The sequence below is a fragment of the Bubalus bubalis genome, chromosome 4 (assembly GCF_019923935.1).
Source record: "Bubalus bubalis isolate 160015118507 breed Murrah chromosome 4, NDDB_SH_1, whole genome shotgun sequence".
NCBI classification, from domain to species: Eukaryota; Metazoa; Chordata; class Mammalia; order Artiodactyla; family Bovidae; genus Bubalus; species Bubalus bubalis.
Window position 1 is genome coordinate 55,788,411 of NC_059160.1, and position 18,360 is coordinate 55,806,770.

The 18,360-nt window shown below is 41.9% G+C and overlaps 1 protein-coding gene across 1 annotated transcript in view; it reads right to left on the reverse strand.

The window, feature by feature from the left end:
• SLC17A8 (solute carrier family 17 member 8) overlaps positions 1–18,360 on the reverse strand; it is a 42,188-nt gene that overhangs the window by 5,006 nt on the left and 18,822 nt on the right. The window contains exons 5-10 of the mRNA XM_006050112.4: positions 17,384–17,471; positions 9,962–10,048; positions 9,226–9,365; positions 8,944–9,093; positions 7,852–7,984; positions 3,550–3,660 (exon numbers count right to left, since the gene is read on the reverse strand). Of these exons, the coding sequence (XP_006050174.2) occupies positions 3,550–3,660; positions 7,852–7,984; positions 8,944–9,093; positions 9,226–9,365; positions 9,962–10,048; positions 17,384–17,471 (709 nt within the window). The remainder of the gene's footprint in view (positions 1–3,549; positions 3,661–7,851; positions 7,985–8,943; positions 9,094–9,225; positions 9,366–9,961; positions 10,049–17,383; positions 17,472–18,360) is intronic.

The following is an 18,360-nucleotide window of genomic DNA, read 5'->3' on the forward strand; positions in this document are numbered from 1 at the left end:
TTTTTTGTTTGTTTTTTTGAAGCAGACACATAAAGCAAGTTACACACAAGTTGAGAGTCTGTCTTCTCTACACAGGACATCTTCTAAAGCAGATATCACCCATTCTTTGTACCTTTCTAATCTCACCTGCCTCAGCTCTCCTATTTATAATCAGTCCCTAAACTGAGCAAGTCTCCCTTAGCATCCCTATTAACTCCTTATAAAGTTGACATACAGCCGATCCTAAGGAATCGTCCTCCCCATGACCATAGTCCCTCCCATAGTCTCACTGTTGAATCAGATAAACCTTTATTCCAATCCTAATCATTTAATTTACCTGAGTAAGTTAAGTCACCTCTCCAAGCCTCAGTGTCCTCACTAGTAAAATGAACATAGCAATACTCTTCTCATCAGGCTGCTACAGGGATTAAATGAGTTCATACCTTAAAAGTGACCAGCATGGTGTAAATGCTGAAAAAAAAAATTTCTCTCCGTCTGATTGTCGCTTAAACTGGCAATCTGGGGACAATATGAGCCTGAATATTTCAATATCTCTGTGGACAGGATATGAATCTCTTTTGCATTACAGAGCTATCAAAAGAAGATGTCCCTTAACATCCTGCTGGGAACAATTCTATCCTTGCTATTCAAAGTGTGGACTATTGATCAGTGGCGTCAACTTCACTGGGGAGCCTGCTCGAAATGCAGGATCTCAGGCTCCACTCTACACTGGCTAAATCAGAATCTGCATTTTTGCAAGATCCTAAGGTGACTTGTTGGAGAAGGCGATGGCACGCCACTCCAGTACTCTTGCCTGGAAAATCCCATGGATGGAAGAGCCTGGTAGGCTGCAGTCCATGGGGTCACTAAGAGTTGGACACGACTGAGCAACTTCACTTTGACTTTTCACTTTCATGCATTGGAGAAGGAAATGGCAACCCACTCCAGTGTTCTTGCCTGGAGAATCCCAGGGATGGGGAGCCTGGTGGCTGCTGTCTATGGGGTCGCACAGAGTCGGACATGACTGAAGTGACTTAGCAGTAGCAGTAAGGTGACTTGTATGCACCATTAAATTTTGAGAAGTTTTGGGCTAGATTGAATAATAATTGAACAACTGTAGTGAATATTTTTAAATTGTTTTATGCATCTGGTACTGAGACTAAGATCTTCAAAAGCTTTATTTCCACTAGAATGTAAACTTTATAAGGACAGAAACTTTTCTTTTTTTCACTGCAGTATCTGCTGCGCCAAGAACAGTGTCTGACTCTTGGGAAGTGTGAAGGAATGAGAGAATGACCTCAGTTCATCGCAATCTCCCAACAACCCTATGAAGTTGCCATTATATCTCTCCAGTCTCTAGATAAGTAAACTGAGGCTGAGAATTTAAATAACTCAGCTTTTTTTTTTTTTTTTTTTTGCCTTCTGTAAATAGTAAGGACTAAAGAGGGGCCTTACACCTAGGTCTTTGCATCCCTAAACCCAAGTTGTTAGCTTCAAGCTACTTTAAGTGCAAACATTTTTTTCCACTTTAACTATTCATCAGCTCTATTTATAGTTGACCCTTGAACAAAGTGGGTTGGAGCTGCATGGGTCTAGTTACAGGCAGATTTAGTTCTCAGCAGTAAATACTACAGTATTGCAGGAGATGCAGGAGACATGGGTTCAATCCCTGAGTCGGAAAGATCGCTAGGAGGAAGAAATAGCAACCCGCTCCAGTATTCTTGTCTGGAAAATTCCATGGACGGAGGAGCTTGGTGGTGTACAGTTCACAGGGTCGCAAAAAGTCAGATACGACTGAGCAACTAAGCATGCAAGCATGCATGCTCAGGATCTGTGGTTGACTGACTCCTCAGATGCAAAATCGAGGATACAACAAAACCCAGGACGCAGGGGAATACTTTATACAGAGGGCTTCCCTCATAGCTCAGTTGGTAAAGAATCTGCCTGCAATGCAAGAAACCCTGGTTTGATTCCTGGATTGGGAAGTTCCACTGGAGAAGGGATGGGCTACCCACTCCAGTATTTTGGGCTTCCCTTGTGGCTCAGCTGGTAAAGAATCCACCTGCAATGCAGGAGACCCGGGTTCAATCCCTGGGTTGGGAAGATTCCCTGGAGAAGGGAAAGGCTACCCACTCCCATATAGTCAGATTTTTGACTGTGCAGGTTGGGGGATCAGCACCTATAACCCCCACATCGTTCAAGGGTCAGCTGTATTTTGATAAGACCAAGACCCTGTTTTAAGAGTAGTTTTGACCAGAGGTTGGGTGCTTTTCTGTTCTAGGATATTATCACCCTGTTTGATCTTTAAGACAGCCCAGAATCATGGAAAGAGCTCAGGCATGAAGACCAGGCAGGACTGCACCTTAGTTCTTCCTTTGTCTCCAGTTGTATAACAATAGGAAAGTCCTTCATTTTCCTGAGCTTTAAGTTATTCCTCAGTAAAATAATGGTAATATCATTTGCTTCACAATGTTGTCAGACATGCAATGTCAAATGTTCCATTAAATGACAATTTTTAGTATTACAATCTTTTTTAAAGATAGGGGAAAAAAATCCCTAAGTTTTGCTTTTTCACCCAGTTTTGCACAGGGAACTTCTGAAGTCTGTAATATGCTAGCACTGTTACCTCTCATACAGTAGCTGGTTTCTGCTTCTATAAAATGGGGAGACTGAAGGCCCTAGGGTAGCTGTCAGAATTGCAGGGATTAATACACAAGAGTGGGTTGTGAACAGCCCCCAGCACAGAGTTTGTGCCTGATCAATGTTAGCTCACATCATCATTACTATTCTTCTTAAGTCTTGCTGGCTTAGCAAGTCACATCACCTCTCCGGACCTGCATGTCCTTGTTTGGAAAATGAAAGCCATGGAGAAGACAGAAAACTAAAGAAAAATTGCATCCTTAAAACTTTCTGATTCTATGTGTGTGTATGCATGTGCTCAGTCATGTCCAACTCTTTGTGACCTCCTGGACTGTAGCCCACCAGGCTCCTCTGTCCTTGCAATTCTCCAGGCAAGAATACTGGGGTGGGTTGCCATTTCCTCCTCCAGGGGATCTCCCCAACCCAGGGACTGAATCCACATTCCTGGCACCTTCTGCATTGGCAGACAGATTCTTTACCACTAGCGCCACCTGGGAAGCCCTTCTGATTCTATAACTTTACAAATGACTACATCATTTGATTGTGAGTTAATGTTAGCAGTTCTCCTATAGGAAGTGAGAATCAAAAAAGTAACAAGAGCCTCTGGTAGGTCGGGTGGCCTGGTGCTAAAGTATGAAGGTGCCACTTTGCCCAGCAACACACATTCTGCCCAGGCCCCAGAGAGGGTATCTGCATGTTGTCTTTCCCAAGATGGAGAAAGTAATGATAATTCCAGCTTGGCTGGGCTCCTAAGACCAGTTCTCAGTGATACTCAAAATCATCCCCACTAGATGAAAATCTCTAGCCAGTGGCCCTGATCCTTGGGAATGGCCTGGCTGCCAAAGGTAGATGCTCAATATCCTTTCCTTCCTTTCTCCCAAGTCTTGCTGAATCTATGGAAAAGATTTGGAAACCCAAAGGACACTTTACCTGAAATAGCAAAACCACTAAATCCTACAGCAAGCACCAGAAAGGAGATAGCCATCCCTTTGGTATGGGAAAAGCCAACCACGAGGAGCAAGGTTGCCTCCATGCCAAAACCTGTGAATGGAAACAGCAGGGGAAAATGTCATTTTCATGTCAGTCAGCCCAAGTTCATGAATTTATCACAAAGAATTTATTTTCATGGACCCAAGCTTTTAGTACACATATTTTGGCACAATATTTACAACCTTATAGGGATATTTCTTGACTACACGACTTTGCTAATATTACCCAGGTGTTCTGTGAGCTTTCCAACAATTTCCTGGTGTGCCTTGAACACTGTATAGTCCCAGGAGGTACAATGATGCCCATGGGATGAGGAATGTTTATTATCAGTTGTTCATGGGTAGTTCCCCCTGCCATTTCTAAGATCGTCAGTGATTCTCCATTGATTACACAAGCAATGGTCTCTCACAGAAAACGAAACAAAAATAAAATTTAAAAATAAAATAGTATTATTATTGCCAAAAGTGATTAGAAAGCAGTAGTGAATATCTGAAACAAAAAGCAGAACCTCACCATCTGTAAAGCATAAGGCAAAATTCTTCCTTTTCAGAAGTTTACCAAGCTTTCAGGCCTCTTTATAATGCCATGAGATATTTGCACATAAAATACAGTGGGACAGAAATACTTTTTGCTTCTCTCATTCAAAATAAGTGAATCCAGCACAATAAAAAAGGGTAAGGAAATGATGAAGATCCTTCTCACCAACACACAAACACACACACATGTTCAGTTGATAGCAGACAGAAAGATGATATAAGTACTGTTTCCAGGGACAGGAAGTACCCTGGGAGATAGAAGACAGTGAAATGATGCTTCATCCTAGAGACCGTCTGCTGATTCCAGACATCGCTACACAATTGTCCTTTGAGTTACCTCAAAGATAACAGGCCCAAATCAAGTCTCTGTCCCCTATATTCACTCCAAAACAGGCAAAAGATTAACTGAAATTGGATATATAAGGTGTTGAGCATGATCACCCGCCATGGGCATGACTCAACAAATGGTAATTGAATGTTCAAAGCAGAAATCTCAGAATCAACTTGGACTTTTCTCTTTTTCTTCAGTTTTCAGATAAGAATCCATGACATTGGCCTTAGAAATATCTGCTTTTCCTTCCCCTACCATTGTCTTAGTTCTGGACTCCACTACCTCTCACCCAGACAACTTCAAAAACCTCTTTATTGGTCTTCCCATCTCTTTTTCCTCTGATCCATTCTCTGGGTCATTATTTTTATAAACTACAAATCTGATCAGTTGCCCCTTTACTTAAAACGTATGTCAGTGGTTCCATACTATAAGTACAGTGTCTATAATAAATTCCTCCTGCTGTCCCAGTTTCATTTTCTGTCACTCTAACCCCCTTGCTCACCATCCAAAGCCCATGGAAAGCCCTCTACTGTTGCACATGTCTCTCCACCATTTCCTGATCACAACACTGTTTTGTGCCCATACTGTATTTCCACAGACTGTTCCTTCATCTGCAGTACTCCTCTCGTATCACTTACTTCTTATTTCTGGAGAAATCTTACTATTCTTTAAAATCCAGTTCAAATATTGCTTTAGAAGCTGACAACCCTGCCACTCACCACCACTGAAGCTGACATCTCCTTCTTCTTACTCATTTCATAGAACTTTCCAGCATTGCCCTGTAGTTTTTCATTTGTGTTTCTGCCTTCCCCAACAAAACTGTGATATTATCCAGGGAAGGTACCATGGATACAGTACAGAGCCTGGCAAGTATGTAGTGGGAACTCGATAATTAATGCAAAGGAAAGAAAGGAAAATCAAGATTAAGTTGAAATACAAGCCAAGGCACTTTTTTGCAAACCTTAATAAGTCGCTTACCTTTCTGAATCCATTCTTCAAAACTATTATAGAAATAGGGCAAGCATCAATGATTGTTTTAGATGGTCATCTAAAGAGAATCAGTGAAATTATGGGCACAGAGGTGCTTTTTAAGCTGTGAGCTTCACAGACTCATTGATACAGAGAATAAATTAGTGCTTGCCAGTGGGAGGATGGAGAGAGGGAGGGGCAGTATAGGGGTAAGGGAATGAAAGGTACAAACTACTGGATGTGAGACAGGCTCAAGGATGTGTGTTGTACAACAGGAAGAACATAGCCACTATTTTATAACAATTCTAAATGGAACAAAAGCTTCAAAATTGTATTTAAAAGTTTTTAAATTTTAATTAATCAATATTTTTTTAAACTGTGGACTTTATACCATTACTGGGCATCCATGTCCCATCACCTCATGGCAAATAAATGGGGAAACAATGGAAACAGTGACAGACTTAATTTCCTAAGGCTCCAAAATCACTGCATATGGTAACTGCAGCCATGGAATTTTGCTCCTTGGAAGAAAAGCTATGACAAACCTAGACAGCATATTAAAAAGCAGAGACACTACTTTGCTGACAAAGGACTCTCTAGCCTAAGCTATGATTTTTCCAGTAGTCATGTATGGATGTGAAAGTTGGATCATAAAGAAAGCTAAGTACCAAAGAACTGTTGCTTTTGAACTGCCAGAGTCCCTTGGACAGCAAGATCAAGTCAGTCAACCCTAAAGGAAATCAGTCCTGAATATTCATTGGAAGGACTGATGCTGAAGCTGAAGCTCCAATACTCTGGCCACCTGATGCGAAGAACTGACTCCTTAGAAAAGACTCTGATGCTAGGAAAGATTGAAGGCAGGAGGAGAAGGGGATGACAGAGGATGATATGGTTGGATGGCATCACCGACTCGATGGAAATGAGTTTGAGCAAGCTCCGGGAGCTGGTGATGGACAGGGAAGACTGGAGTGGTGCAGTCCATGCGGTCGCAAAGAGTCGGACACAACTGAGCAACTGAAGTGAACCATGCATTCATGCTCAGTCACTTCAGTCATGTCCGACTCTTTGTGACCCCATGGACAGCAGCCCCCCAGGCTCCTTTGTCCATGGGATTATCCCAGCAAGAATACTAGAGTGGGTTGCTACTTCTTCCTCCAGGGGATCTTCCTGACCCAGGGATCAAACCGGTGTCTTTTGTGTCTCCTGCATTGGCAGGTTATTTTTCCCTGTATATAATTCAAATTGTGGAAACAAAATTAATAACAAGTAGTAATGGTATAAGCGCTTCCCAGGTGGCTCAGCGGTAAAGAATCCGCCTGCTGATGCAGGAGAAGTGGGTTCAATCCTTGAGTCAGGAAGATCCCCTAGAGAAGGAAATGGCAACCCACTCCAGTATTCTTGCCTGGAAGATTCCATAGACAGAGGAGCCTGGCAGGCTATAGTCTAGGGAGTAGCAAAGAGTTGGACATGACTGAGCACATGCACACACGCACACCATTGTATACTATTTGTGTTTTGGAAGTGGCCTGTCTTATACAACAAGGCACATGGCTCAAACTTCCCTTATCTTAACAGTATTAAAAAAGTGGCACCAGAAAGTTCATTCCCCCAAAAGAATTAGAATAAAGGCATTGTGTGAATAAAATCTATAAATGATACACTGATTCATCAATAAGGAAAAAAAAAAGATTTTTGCCAAATAATGGACTTTCAAAGAAAGAAAAACCATTTAAGAGCATAAGTGACTCCTATCTACAGTGAAAATGCTAGGACTATATGTTTCAGGAGCTGAAGGATAAAATTTAAACTTTATGGGTAATCAAGAGATCCTAGGAAGTGAAACTATTCCAAGCTGACAAGAACTAGAATTGAAAGGTCTGAGACATTTTTTCATTTCATATTAAAACAACCTGAAGTTCACATAGGCAACCAATTCAGCCAGACTGGGATTTTTTTACCTCAGTCACACTTTCCACCTTCTATATTGTTGTCCAGACACTCAGTCATGTCCGACTCTTTGAGCCCCCATGAACGGCAGCACACCAGGCTTCCCTGTCATATCTTTTTAAAAAATATCTCTTTTTTGGCCACATGACCAAAATAGTACCCCACATCTTAGTGCCCCAACCAGGGATTGAACCCAGGCCCTTGTCAGTGAGAACACAAAGTTCTAACCGCTGGAGCGCCAAGGAATTTGCAAATCATCATATCTCAGGTTGCACAAGTACAGGCTGAATGACCACTAGGCAGGGGTGTGAAGGACACTCAAGTATCAACTAGGGGATGGACTTAGGGGCCTTTAAGAGCCTTCTCAGTGCTTCGACATAACCTCAAAAATATGGTTTGCAATTCAGTTTCATCTCATTCTATAAAAGCTGCTTAAGCCACCTATGAAATCCACAGTACCTCCGCAGTTCATGATTTTTCTGACAGCAGTTGTGGTCAGAATTTTTCTGCTTCTTAAGTAATCAGCCAATTGTCCTCCAATAGGCACAATGATCGTCATAACCATGTGTGGGACTGCTGACAAGAGACCCACCTGGAATGAAAAGAAACAGTGAGCTGTTTTTAGCTACTTCTGAAAGATGTACTTCTTTAACACCCTCACCATCTCCACTGACCCCTCACCCTCACCACCAAATTTAATCATCTAATTATATGGGACTGAGACAGGCCTGAAGTTTGTAATGAATAAACAATGAATGAGTGAACAACTTTAAGAATAGACCTACTCATCTCCTCTACCAGATAGGAAGCTCCTTGGGATGGGTAGGTCTTAAAATCGTTCACAGAGGTCCCAGTACCCAATGGGTGTTTAAGTACCTAGCACATGGCAGTTAGAGCCTTGGCACAGAGTGAGTGCTCCCTGATGGCAGCCACTGCTGGTTGTGCTAGCTCTTCCATAGTCACTTCTGACAGTACCTGTAGCTATGCGGATATCTACCTCTACTAGGCCTCTGTTCTTTATCCTGTGGGAAGGAGACTTAATACTTGCAGGATGACAGCTTATGTTTTACCATCCACACTCTTCCTACCTGAAACACAGGCAACCTGATAGCAGTGGTTGGGGACACTGTAAAAGGTTCTTTCTAAACCATAAAGTACTGGTCATTAGTGCTATGACTGTGATCTGCAAAATGAGCTTTAAGGTTCTTACTGCTCCTCCCTGAATAATTTATAGGAAAAAAAAAAAAAACCTCGCACCCTTAAATCTTTTGATCTTTGCCTAATATGCAGTTCTTGAGTCAGCTTCAGAAACACTTTGAGAATGGGGAGAACATAAATCTTTAAAAGCAGCTTAATACAGCTCTGATCCTTACTAAGAAGAAATTAAATAGCTATGTATATTGTGCATAGAATGCATAACTTGTCTGACCTCCAGGGTATTAGGTGTCACAGAACTGTTATGAATTTTGATCAGTAATGTAATTATTTTATCAAGCAAAGATTTTCACAGTAGAAGCAAGAGATTTAAAGTTCAAGAATCTGTATGTTTACCTTACTTATTGCAAATCCAAAGACCTCTTCAAAGTAAGCAGGCTGACTTATTAACAGCAAATAAAATGTCCAGCTTCTGCAAAAATTGGCCACAATGATTGCATACACTGGCAATGACGTGAAAAATCTTTTCCATGGTGTATTAAATTTCTAGAAAGTGAAAATACAGTGAGATTTTTAGTGAATATACTGACAGATTATTTTTCTTATGAGGCTAACACAATCACTGAAAGAAATACTCATAAAAAAGAGGGAAGTCTTCATCTCCCCCTTTCTACTTACACTGAGACTAACCAAGTTGGCTCCTTCTCCTATACTTGTCTCTATATAGGTCCTCTCCTCCTGGGATATTGTTGGGTGAGCTGCTGGACATTCATAGGCCTGCAACAGCCAAAACATGTACCAAATAATCCCCAAAATACCTGCAATTGAAAAACAAAAACTTGATGATATCGTCTCATTTTCTTCCATCTCTAAATTTGTCAAATTTCAAAGTATTCTCAAATGGCACTATATTCAGCTAGGAGAAAGCATTTGGTTGATTTTTTCCTGTCATTATGTTATTAACTGGTATTTAAAGAAAGATTATGTTCTGCTCATTAAGAAATCAACTTTTATATACACATTAAATGAATCATTGTTAGACAAGTATTCCATTTATGTGATAAACTTGTCTTAGTGATCCCTATTTTCATACAGTAAACTCTTAAGCCAACCCCATTAGATAGTCAAATGTCATATCTATCAATTACCCATGTGCGCATGTGTGCTCAGTCAGTTCAGTCCTGTCCAAGTCTTCGTAACCCTATGGATTGTAGCCCACCAGGCTCCTCTGTCCATGGGATTCTCCAGGCAAGAATATTGAAGTGGGTTGCCATTCCCTCCTCCAGGGGATCTTCCCAACCCGGGGATCAGACCTCCATTTCCTGCATCTCCTGCAGTGGCTGGGGATTCTTCACCACTGAGCCACCTGGGAAACCTAGTTATCCATGGGAACTCATGAAATCAAATCACTCACCATAAATATAAAAGACAGAGGCCCATCCAATGTACTGGACCAACACCCCAGCCAGCGGCATGGCAATCACTGCTCCTGCATAGGAACCTAGGACAAGAAAAGTTGAAGGAAACTTACCAGTCATCAGGCAAGCCCATCCAACCCATTTAGAGTTCAACAGTCAACCTGAAGACCAATCACACTGAGTGGGAGTTAGGATGCCTCTGTGCAGAGGAGCTGGCCAACTCCCACCGTGCCTAAAAACAGGCCTCCGAGAGAGAAAGGTCTCCAGGATACCCTTTAACTTCATCCAGACAGCATGGAAGGATTAGACAGAGATGGCTCAGGCACCTTGATTTGGAATTACAAGAAAATGGAATGAAAAAAAATGAGAAAAATGTGACAGAACTCTGAAAAAGTCAACCAGGCACAATATTGGGTGCTGAAGACAGAAAGTGAAGGAACAGGGACTTCACTGTGTGTGAAGTGTGGTCCAGTGGTTAAGACTCTGTGCTTCTATTGCAGGGGGCATGGGTTCAATCCCGGGTCAGGAAATTAACATCCCACATACTCGGAATACAGCCAATAAGTAAATAAATAGCCAGAACATTAAAAAGAAAGAAAGAAAGTGAAGGCATTTATGTATCTATCTCTCAGGGTTCACAATTCAGAAGGATTATTACCTAGGTCTTTATTTTTAAAAAATTTTCTTCTCCCTGTTTTATTGAGATATAATTATATTGATATATAATTCACCTAGGTCTTTAAATAAGGAACTTCAAACTATGAAAGGATCATGCTTTTTAGTGTCTCAATTTTTTTTTTTTAATACCAGAAAACTGTTAAATTTCAGGATGGCAGGATGACCAGGATAGCTACTGTCTTCATCCGCCTCCTAAATGGGTACATTTTTTAGTTTCTTACTTTGAAATACCTAACCTTGTAAATACTTACCTGTGTGTGGATGTTTATCTTGTCTAGACAAGATAACAAGGGCTAGAGGCAGTGACCTCACCTTCACTATCTCCTGCAGCTCTATGATATCTGGTGGAGAGACACGAGCCCTGCGAACTCCCAATAAATATTAACTGAATCCAAAAAATTACTATATGAAATTCCCTCTGGGTATGAGTGGAAAAAATTCTTGCTTCAGCACAAGTGAGCAGCAAAAGGAAATGCTGTATCCCATAACCCAGTGCTAAGGAAGATCTTCAGGAAACGGGAGCTTGGAGAGTTTCCAGACAAAGAAATTAAATCCCATCTTTCCAAGTTGGGCCCAGCTGGCTATGAAACGCCTGACCTGGAATCCCGGATCTGAATATCAGGACCCCTGAGGAAGTCTCTCAATTTCCTACAAATCATTTTTTTCAGATGGAAGTGAAATCTCTGTCTTACAAGGTTGTTTTGAGGAGCAAATAAGTTACTATATGAAGATGCTCTAATTAAGTGTTACATAAACACCAACTAGAGTAGTGGTTATCATGTCTGCTTTACACACAGAAGTGTGTAAACTCCTGGGTTCGAGTCCCAATGGAACCAAGCCAACTGGGCTGCTTTTTACAGCTTCCCAGGTGGCGCTAGTAGTAAAAGAATCTGCCTGCAATGCAAGGGACCTGGGGTGATCCCTGGATCAGGAAGATCCCTTGGAGAAGGAAACGGCAACCACTCCTGTATTCTTGCCTGGAGAACTCCATAGACAGAGGAGACTGGTGAGTTACAGTCCATGGGGTCACAAAGAGTCAGACATGACTGAGAAACTAACACTCTCACTTTCAAACACCAACTGGGCTTCCCTGGTGACTCAGATGGTAAAGAATCAGCCTGCAATGCAGGAGACCTGGGTTCAATCCCTGGGGCAGGAAGATCCCCTGGAGAAAGGAATGGCAATCCACTCCAGTATTCTTGCCTGGAGAATTCCATGGATAGAGAAGCCTGGTGGGCTACAGTCCACGGGGTTGCAAAGAGTCAGACACGACTGAGGGACTAACACTTTTACTTTCAAACATCAACTATTAATGCTGCTATTGTGTATAGAATAATACTGCTACTGCTAAGTCACTTCAGTCGTGTCCGACTCACTGCAACCCCATAGACGGCAGACCACCAGGCTCTCCCGTCCCTGGGATTCTCCAGGCAAGAACACTGGAGTGGGTTGCCATTTCCTTCTCCAATGCATGAAAGTGAAAAGTGAAAGTGAAGATGCTCAGTCGTGCCTGACTCTTCGCGACCCTGTGGACTGCAGCCTACCAGGCTCCTCCACCCATGGGATTTTCCAGGCAAGAGTACTGGAGTGGGGTGCCACTGCCTTCTCCAACAGAATAATAGAGCACTTTTAATTTTTTTAACCTCAGACTTCCTTAGACTGATAAGGCAAATGTTCCAGGACATATCATCTATAAAGAAGAGCTACAGATCTGATTCCTCTGTGCGTGTGGAGAAGGTGGTCTCCTTTCCTGGAGCAAATACCCTGGGAGTGGGAGGTGGGAGCTCCAGTTTAGATGATGCAAATGGGGAGGGTCGGGGATAACCATCTATTGAACTTATATGCAGAGTATATCATGAGAAATGCTGGGCTGGAGGAAGCACAAGCTGGAATCAAGATTGCTGGGAGAAATATCAATAACCTCAGATATGCAGATGACACCACCCTTACGGCAGAACGTGAGGAAGAACTAAAGAGCCTTGATGAAAGTGAAAGAGGAGAGTGAAAAAGTTGGCTTAAAGCTCAACATTCAGAAAATTAAGATCATGGCATCTGGTCCCATCACTTCATGGGAAATAGATGGGGAAATAGGGGAAACAGTGGCTGACTTTATTTTTCTGGGCTCCAAAATCACTGCAGATGCTGATTGCAGCCATGAAATTAAAAGACGCCTACTCCTTGGAAGGAAAGTTATGACCAACGTAGATAGAATATTAAAAAGCAGAGACATTACTTTGCCAATGAAGGTCCATCTAGTCAAGGCTATGGTTTTTCCAGTGGTCATGTATGGATGTGAGAGTTGGACTATAAAGAAAGCTGAGCGCCAAAGAATTGATGCTTTTGAACTGTGGTGTTGGAGAAGACTCTTGAGAGTCCCCTGGACTGCAAGGAGATCCAACCAGTCCATCCTAAAGGAGATCAGTCCTGGGTGTTCATTGGAAGGACTGATGCTGAAGCTGAAACTCCAATACTTTGGCCACCTGATGGGAAGAGCAGACTCATTGGAAAAGACCCTGATGCTGGGAAGGATTGAGGGCAGGAGGAGAAGCAGACAACAGAGGATGAGAGGCTGGATGGCATCACTGACTCGATGGACATGGGTTTGGGTGGACTCCAGGAGTTGGTGATGGACAGAGAGGCCTGGTATGCTGTGGTTCATGGGGTTGCAAAGAGTCGGACACGACTGAGTGACTGAACTGAACTGACTATAAGATGCATCGAGTGCTGTGTGATTTCTAGTATTGTGCCGAGTACTCTGGACCCCTGATTTTACTTAACCTTTTTTTCAATCTGGTAACATTGCTACTAGTGTCATCCTCATTTTACAAGAATGCTTGAGATGGGAGGTAAATTTCCTGAGGTCATATTGGTGTAAGCAACCAGAATCTAGGTCTGCAGGAATCCAAAGCCTTTAACCTTAACTGTTTAATAATTCAGTCCTGCTTCTTCCATTCAACAATAGCCAATAATTCCTCATAGTAAGAAGCATTCTTCCACTGAGGAAATTTTACAGCTTGAAATTGTCCTTTCCTGTCTTTTAGATAACTCTTCCTCATCCTTCCAAATGTGGTTGAATGTGATCTCCTATCACATCCATAGGCCCTGAGCATACCCCAATAGCACTCTCCACCCATATTACCCTAACTGCACCTTGATCCTTCTGTGTGGTCACCACAGAGGAAGAGGAGGGTGCTTATTGAATGGCATAGACAGAGAGGAGTAGCTGAACTGGGGATGAGAGAGTCCCCAGTTCTGTCCTCACTTTCTATGAGAATTTATATCTTTTCCCCCCTCCCTGAACATCAGTCTCCTCTACTATAAAACAATGGAGTTAGAAAAAGAATTCAGATTTGTGGCTATCAGAGGCAGGGGTGGGTAGAGGGGGAAATCATATGAAGGCAATAAAAAAGTACAAATTGCCAGGTATAAGTAAGTACTAGGGGTGTATCACACAACATAATAAAGATAACTAACCCTGATGTATGTTGTAAATGAAAGTTGGTAAGACAGTAAAGCCTAAGAGTTCTCATCACAAGGAAAAACGATTTTTTGCCTATTTCTTTGATGTTGTATCTGTGTGAGATGATGACATTCACTAAACCTATTGTGACAAATATTTCATGATGTATGTAAGTCAAATCATTACATTGAACACCTGAAATGTAAACAGTGCTCTATGTCTCTTCCATCTCAATAAAACTAGGGGAAAACAAAACTGAAAAGCTATGTCTTTGAATAAAGCCAGTTTTATTTCTTTAAAAATTAATTAAAAAATAAAACAATGAATGTGACTAGATGTTTTCTAAAGACTCTTCCAACTGCAACACTTTTTAAGTATAAGAACCATTTATCTCCAAGCCTGGGTTTACTTCTAATGACATTTTTGCTGTGCTCTTCTTTGAAACCAAGGCCACACCTTAGCTGAGAAATGCAATAAAGCCTGTGACCTTGATCAGGTAACTTTCCTTGAGCATCAAATCATTTCTTAAATTAGCCATTTTAGGGCTATAAAAACACTAAGAATGGGGAGTGGCTGCTAGTTGTTCTTGTTTGCTGGCAAATCAAGATAAAAGGCCTTATAAGTAAATCATCTGAAGAAAACAGGTCAAGGTCAGCTGTGGCAGAATCTTACATTCTTCTAGAGTTGGTATAAGATCAGTAGGGGAGGTGGAGTTGATCTTGAACTGCAAGCAAGAGGACAAAAATGGTTCCTAAGGATGGGGAAGACTAAAGATGTAAAGGCATCTCAGCTGTGCGTGCATTTCCAAATGAGACACAAAATAGGCACGTGGGTGAATGTTTCACACCAAATTCCCTGGGATCCTTTATTACTACTATTGCTGTTACTGCTGCTGCTGCTGCTGGCACTATTACTACTCGTGCAGCTATAGAAGAGAAAGTGAAAGTGTTAGTCACTTAGCTGTGTTCAACTCTTTGTGACTCCATGAACTCTAGCCCACCATGCTTCTCTGTCCATGGAATTTTCCAGGCAAGAATACCAGAGTTGGTTGCCATTTCCTTCTCCAGGGGATTTTCCCAACCCAGGGATCAAACCCAGGTCCCTGCATTGCAGGCAGATTCTTTAATGTCTGAGCTATCAGGGAAGCCCCAAAGAAGGAGAGGGAAAAATAAATAAATATATTCAGAGAAGTAAAGCTTCCTCCTTAGCTAAAATGTACAGGTTAGCTTGTGTTAGGAAAGATATGCTAGCTTGAAAAACTAAGCAGACTTAAATTCTGATCCTAATTCTGTGTGGGCCCATTGTTAACTTTTGTGGCCTAAGTCACTTTTGTCTTCTTGGGCCTCTTCCCCCATTAAAAAAATATTTGCAAATATTGGTGGCAGCATATGCTGTTCTTGTTCAAATATTGATGGGTACCTAGTAGAGTCTTCTGAACACTGATTATTCTCAGAGATTCATAGAGGGGCCAGTCCCAAAGGCATGACTTCAAATGAGGCAACCTTAGCAAGGTGAAATTTGGACACCTAGGAGTTAAAGTCACATTAGTACTTAAGGGCTATTAATTTGCTTTTGGGTAAAATGGATGATGTCCTCTTCTTTTTTTTTTTCTGGAAGATAATAGCAAAAGTTGATTAAATGGTCTCTATGACAAATCACTGCAGATGGTGACTGCAGCCATGAAATTAAAAGACACTTGCTCCTTGGAAGAAAAGCTATGACCAACCTAGACAGCATATTAAAAGGCAGAGACATTACTTTATCAACAAAGGTCTGTCTAGTCAAAGCTACGGTTTTTCCAGTAGTCATGTATGGATGTGAGAGCTGGACTATAAGGAAAGCTGAGTGCCAAAATATTGATGCTTTTGAACTGTGGTGTTGGAGAAGACTCTTGAGAGTCCCTTGGACTACAAGGAGATCCAACCAGTCCATCCTAAAGGAGATCAGTCCTGGGTGTTCATTGGAAGGACTGATGCTGAAGCTGAAACTCCAATACTTTGGCCACCTGATGGGAAGAGCTGACTCATTAGAAAAGACCCTAATGCTGGGAAAGATTGAGGGAAGGAGGAGAAGGGGACGTCAGAGGATGAGATGGTTGGATGGCATCACTGATGTGATGGACATGAGTTTGAATAGGCTCTGGATGTTGGTGATAGGAGGACACGGACAGGGAAGCCTGGTGTGCTGCAGTCTATGGGGTTGCAAAGAGTCGGACATGACTGAGCAACTGAACTGAACTGAACTGATGACAATGTGAACAATGTAGTGTGTGGTGAGGAAAGCTTTGAATCAAGAATCCAGTGTTCTAGCTACTGCTCCATTCTTTGGTAGCTATGTGATCTTGAGCAAGTCACTGGACTTCTGTTTTAGTTCAATGAAATGAAATTTTAAATTTTAGTTTTAATTTCTCCATTTGTAAAAAGAAAAGGACTGGGGCCTTGACTATTCTATATCTTCTACTTTCAACTTTGGGAAATATTTGTTGGCTAATCCTACAACAATTTCCAATGACTATTTTCTTACTTTTCTCTATTAAAGACGTTAGAAAAGCTAGGCACTGGCTTTCCCAGCTTTCTCTGCAGTTAGTAAAGCCTATGACACAGTTGCTGCTGCTGCTGCTAAGTTGCTTCAGTCGTGTCCGACTCTGTGCGACCCCATAGACAGCAGCCCACCAGGCTCTGCCGTCTCTGGGATTCTCCAGGCAAGAACACTGGAGTGGGTTGCCATTGCCTTCTCCATTGTGTGAAAGTGAAAAGTGAAAGTGAAGTCTCTCAGTCGCGTCCGACTTGTAGCGACCCCATGGACTGCAGCCTACCAGGCTCCTCCATCCATGGGATTTTCTAGGCAAGAGTACTGGAGTGGCTTGCCATTGCCTTCTCCATATGACACAGTTAGGACCAAGCAAATAAAACTGGAAGCCTGCTAGGGGAATTGGGAAAGCTTTTTCTTTCCTGATGGAAAAGAATAGAGGTGGTTAGGACACCCATCCCCTCTTCTTTCTGCCTTTAATATGGACTTAATGCCTGGAATTGTGGTAGCCATTTTGTGACATGAGGAATATGCATGAATGCAAAAAGTTATCACTCTAAGGACAGTGGAGTAGAAAGTCAGAACATGCACAGGGCCTGGATAGATTACAGGCCAGCAGAATCAACACTAGCAACCAACCATTCACCTTTGGACTTCTGTTACGTGGAAAAATTAATTTTATTTAGCAAGGTCTTCATCTAAAGCCAAAAGCATTCCTATATGAAACTTGCTATTATTCTAATACACTCACCACAAAAGGAGGTTGTAGCCAGTCTGCTTCTCTCCAAAGGTGGTGCCCACTTACTCCACATCCCGTGACATGCTGGGTATGTCACACCCTGGCAAAACAGATGAAAATGGATGATTTGATTGGACTCCAGTTTCGTTTTATGTTTAAAACTTGGACTTTGCCTCTTTGACACTACAATATAAAAGCCCAACTTACAGAAACTAAATAACATGTGTCAGCTATTTTGACTCACAGCTGCTGCTGCTAAGTCACTTCAGTTGTGTCCGACTCTGTGCGACCCTATAGACGGCAGCCCACCAGGCTCCCCCGTCCCTGGGATTCTCCAGGCAAGAACACTGGAGTGGGTTGCCATTTCCTTCTCCAATGCATGAAAGTGAAAAGTGAAAGTGAAGTCGTTCAGTTGTGTCTGACTCTTTGCGACCCCATGGACTGCAGCCCACCAGGCTCCTCCACCCATGGGATTTTCCAGGCAAGAGTACTGGAGTGGGGTGCCATTGCCTTCTCCATTGACTCACAGCAGAGATGCTAAAGTTCAAATACTAGTTCAAAGGTAAGCAAGGTGGGGAATAGGGAAGCGGGTCTTCATATTTCTTATTATTTAATATCAGTGTGGAAATGGATTTCCACAATCAGCTGATCCATCCTCTCATTTAAAGATATAGAACCTGAGGCTGACGGCCATTAAGTGACTAGATTCTAGTCTTCAGGGCTGCTAATATCATATTCTTTCTACTGTGTTAGTATTTTCCAAAGTGTGGTATATGTCCCTCCAATGGGATAAGAATTGGATTTAAAGTACTAAAACAACCTACATTTTTATTATCATTGTTACATATATATTCTAATATGCTTTAGAAAAATATAACTAGCACATTAAACCCATGATATCAAAAATATTGTTGCTTATGACGAGGTTCTTTTATTTTGTTTTGTTTTTAAGTAAATTGACCAGGGGAAAACTATAAGCAAGTAACTAT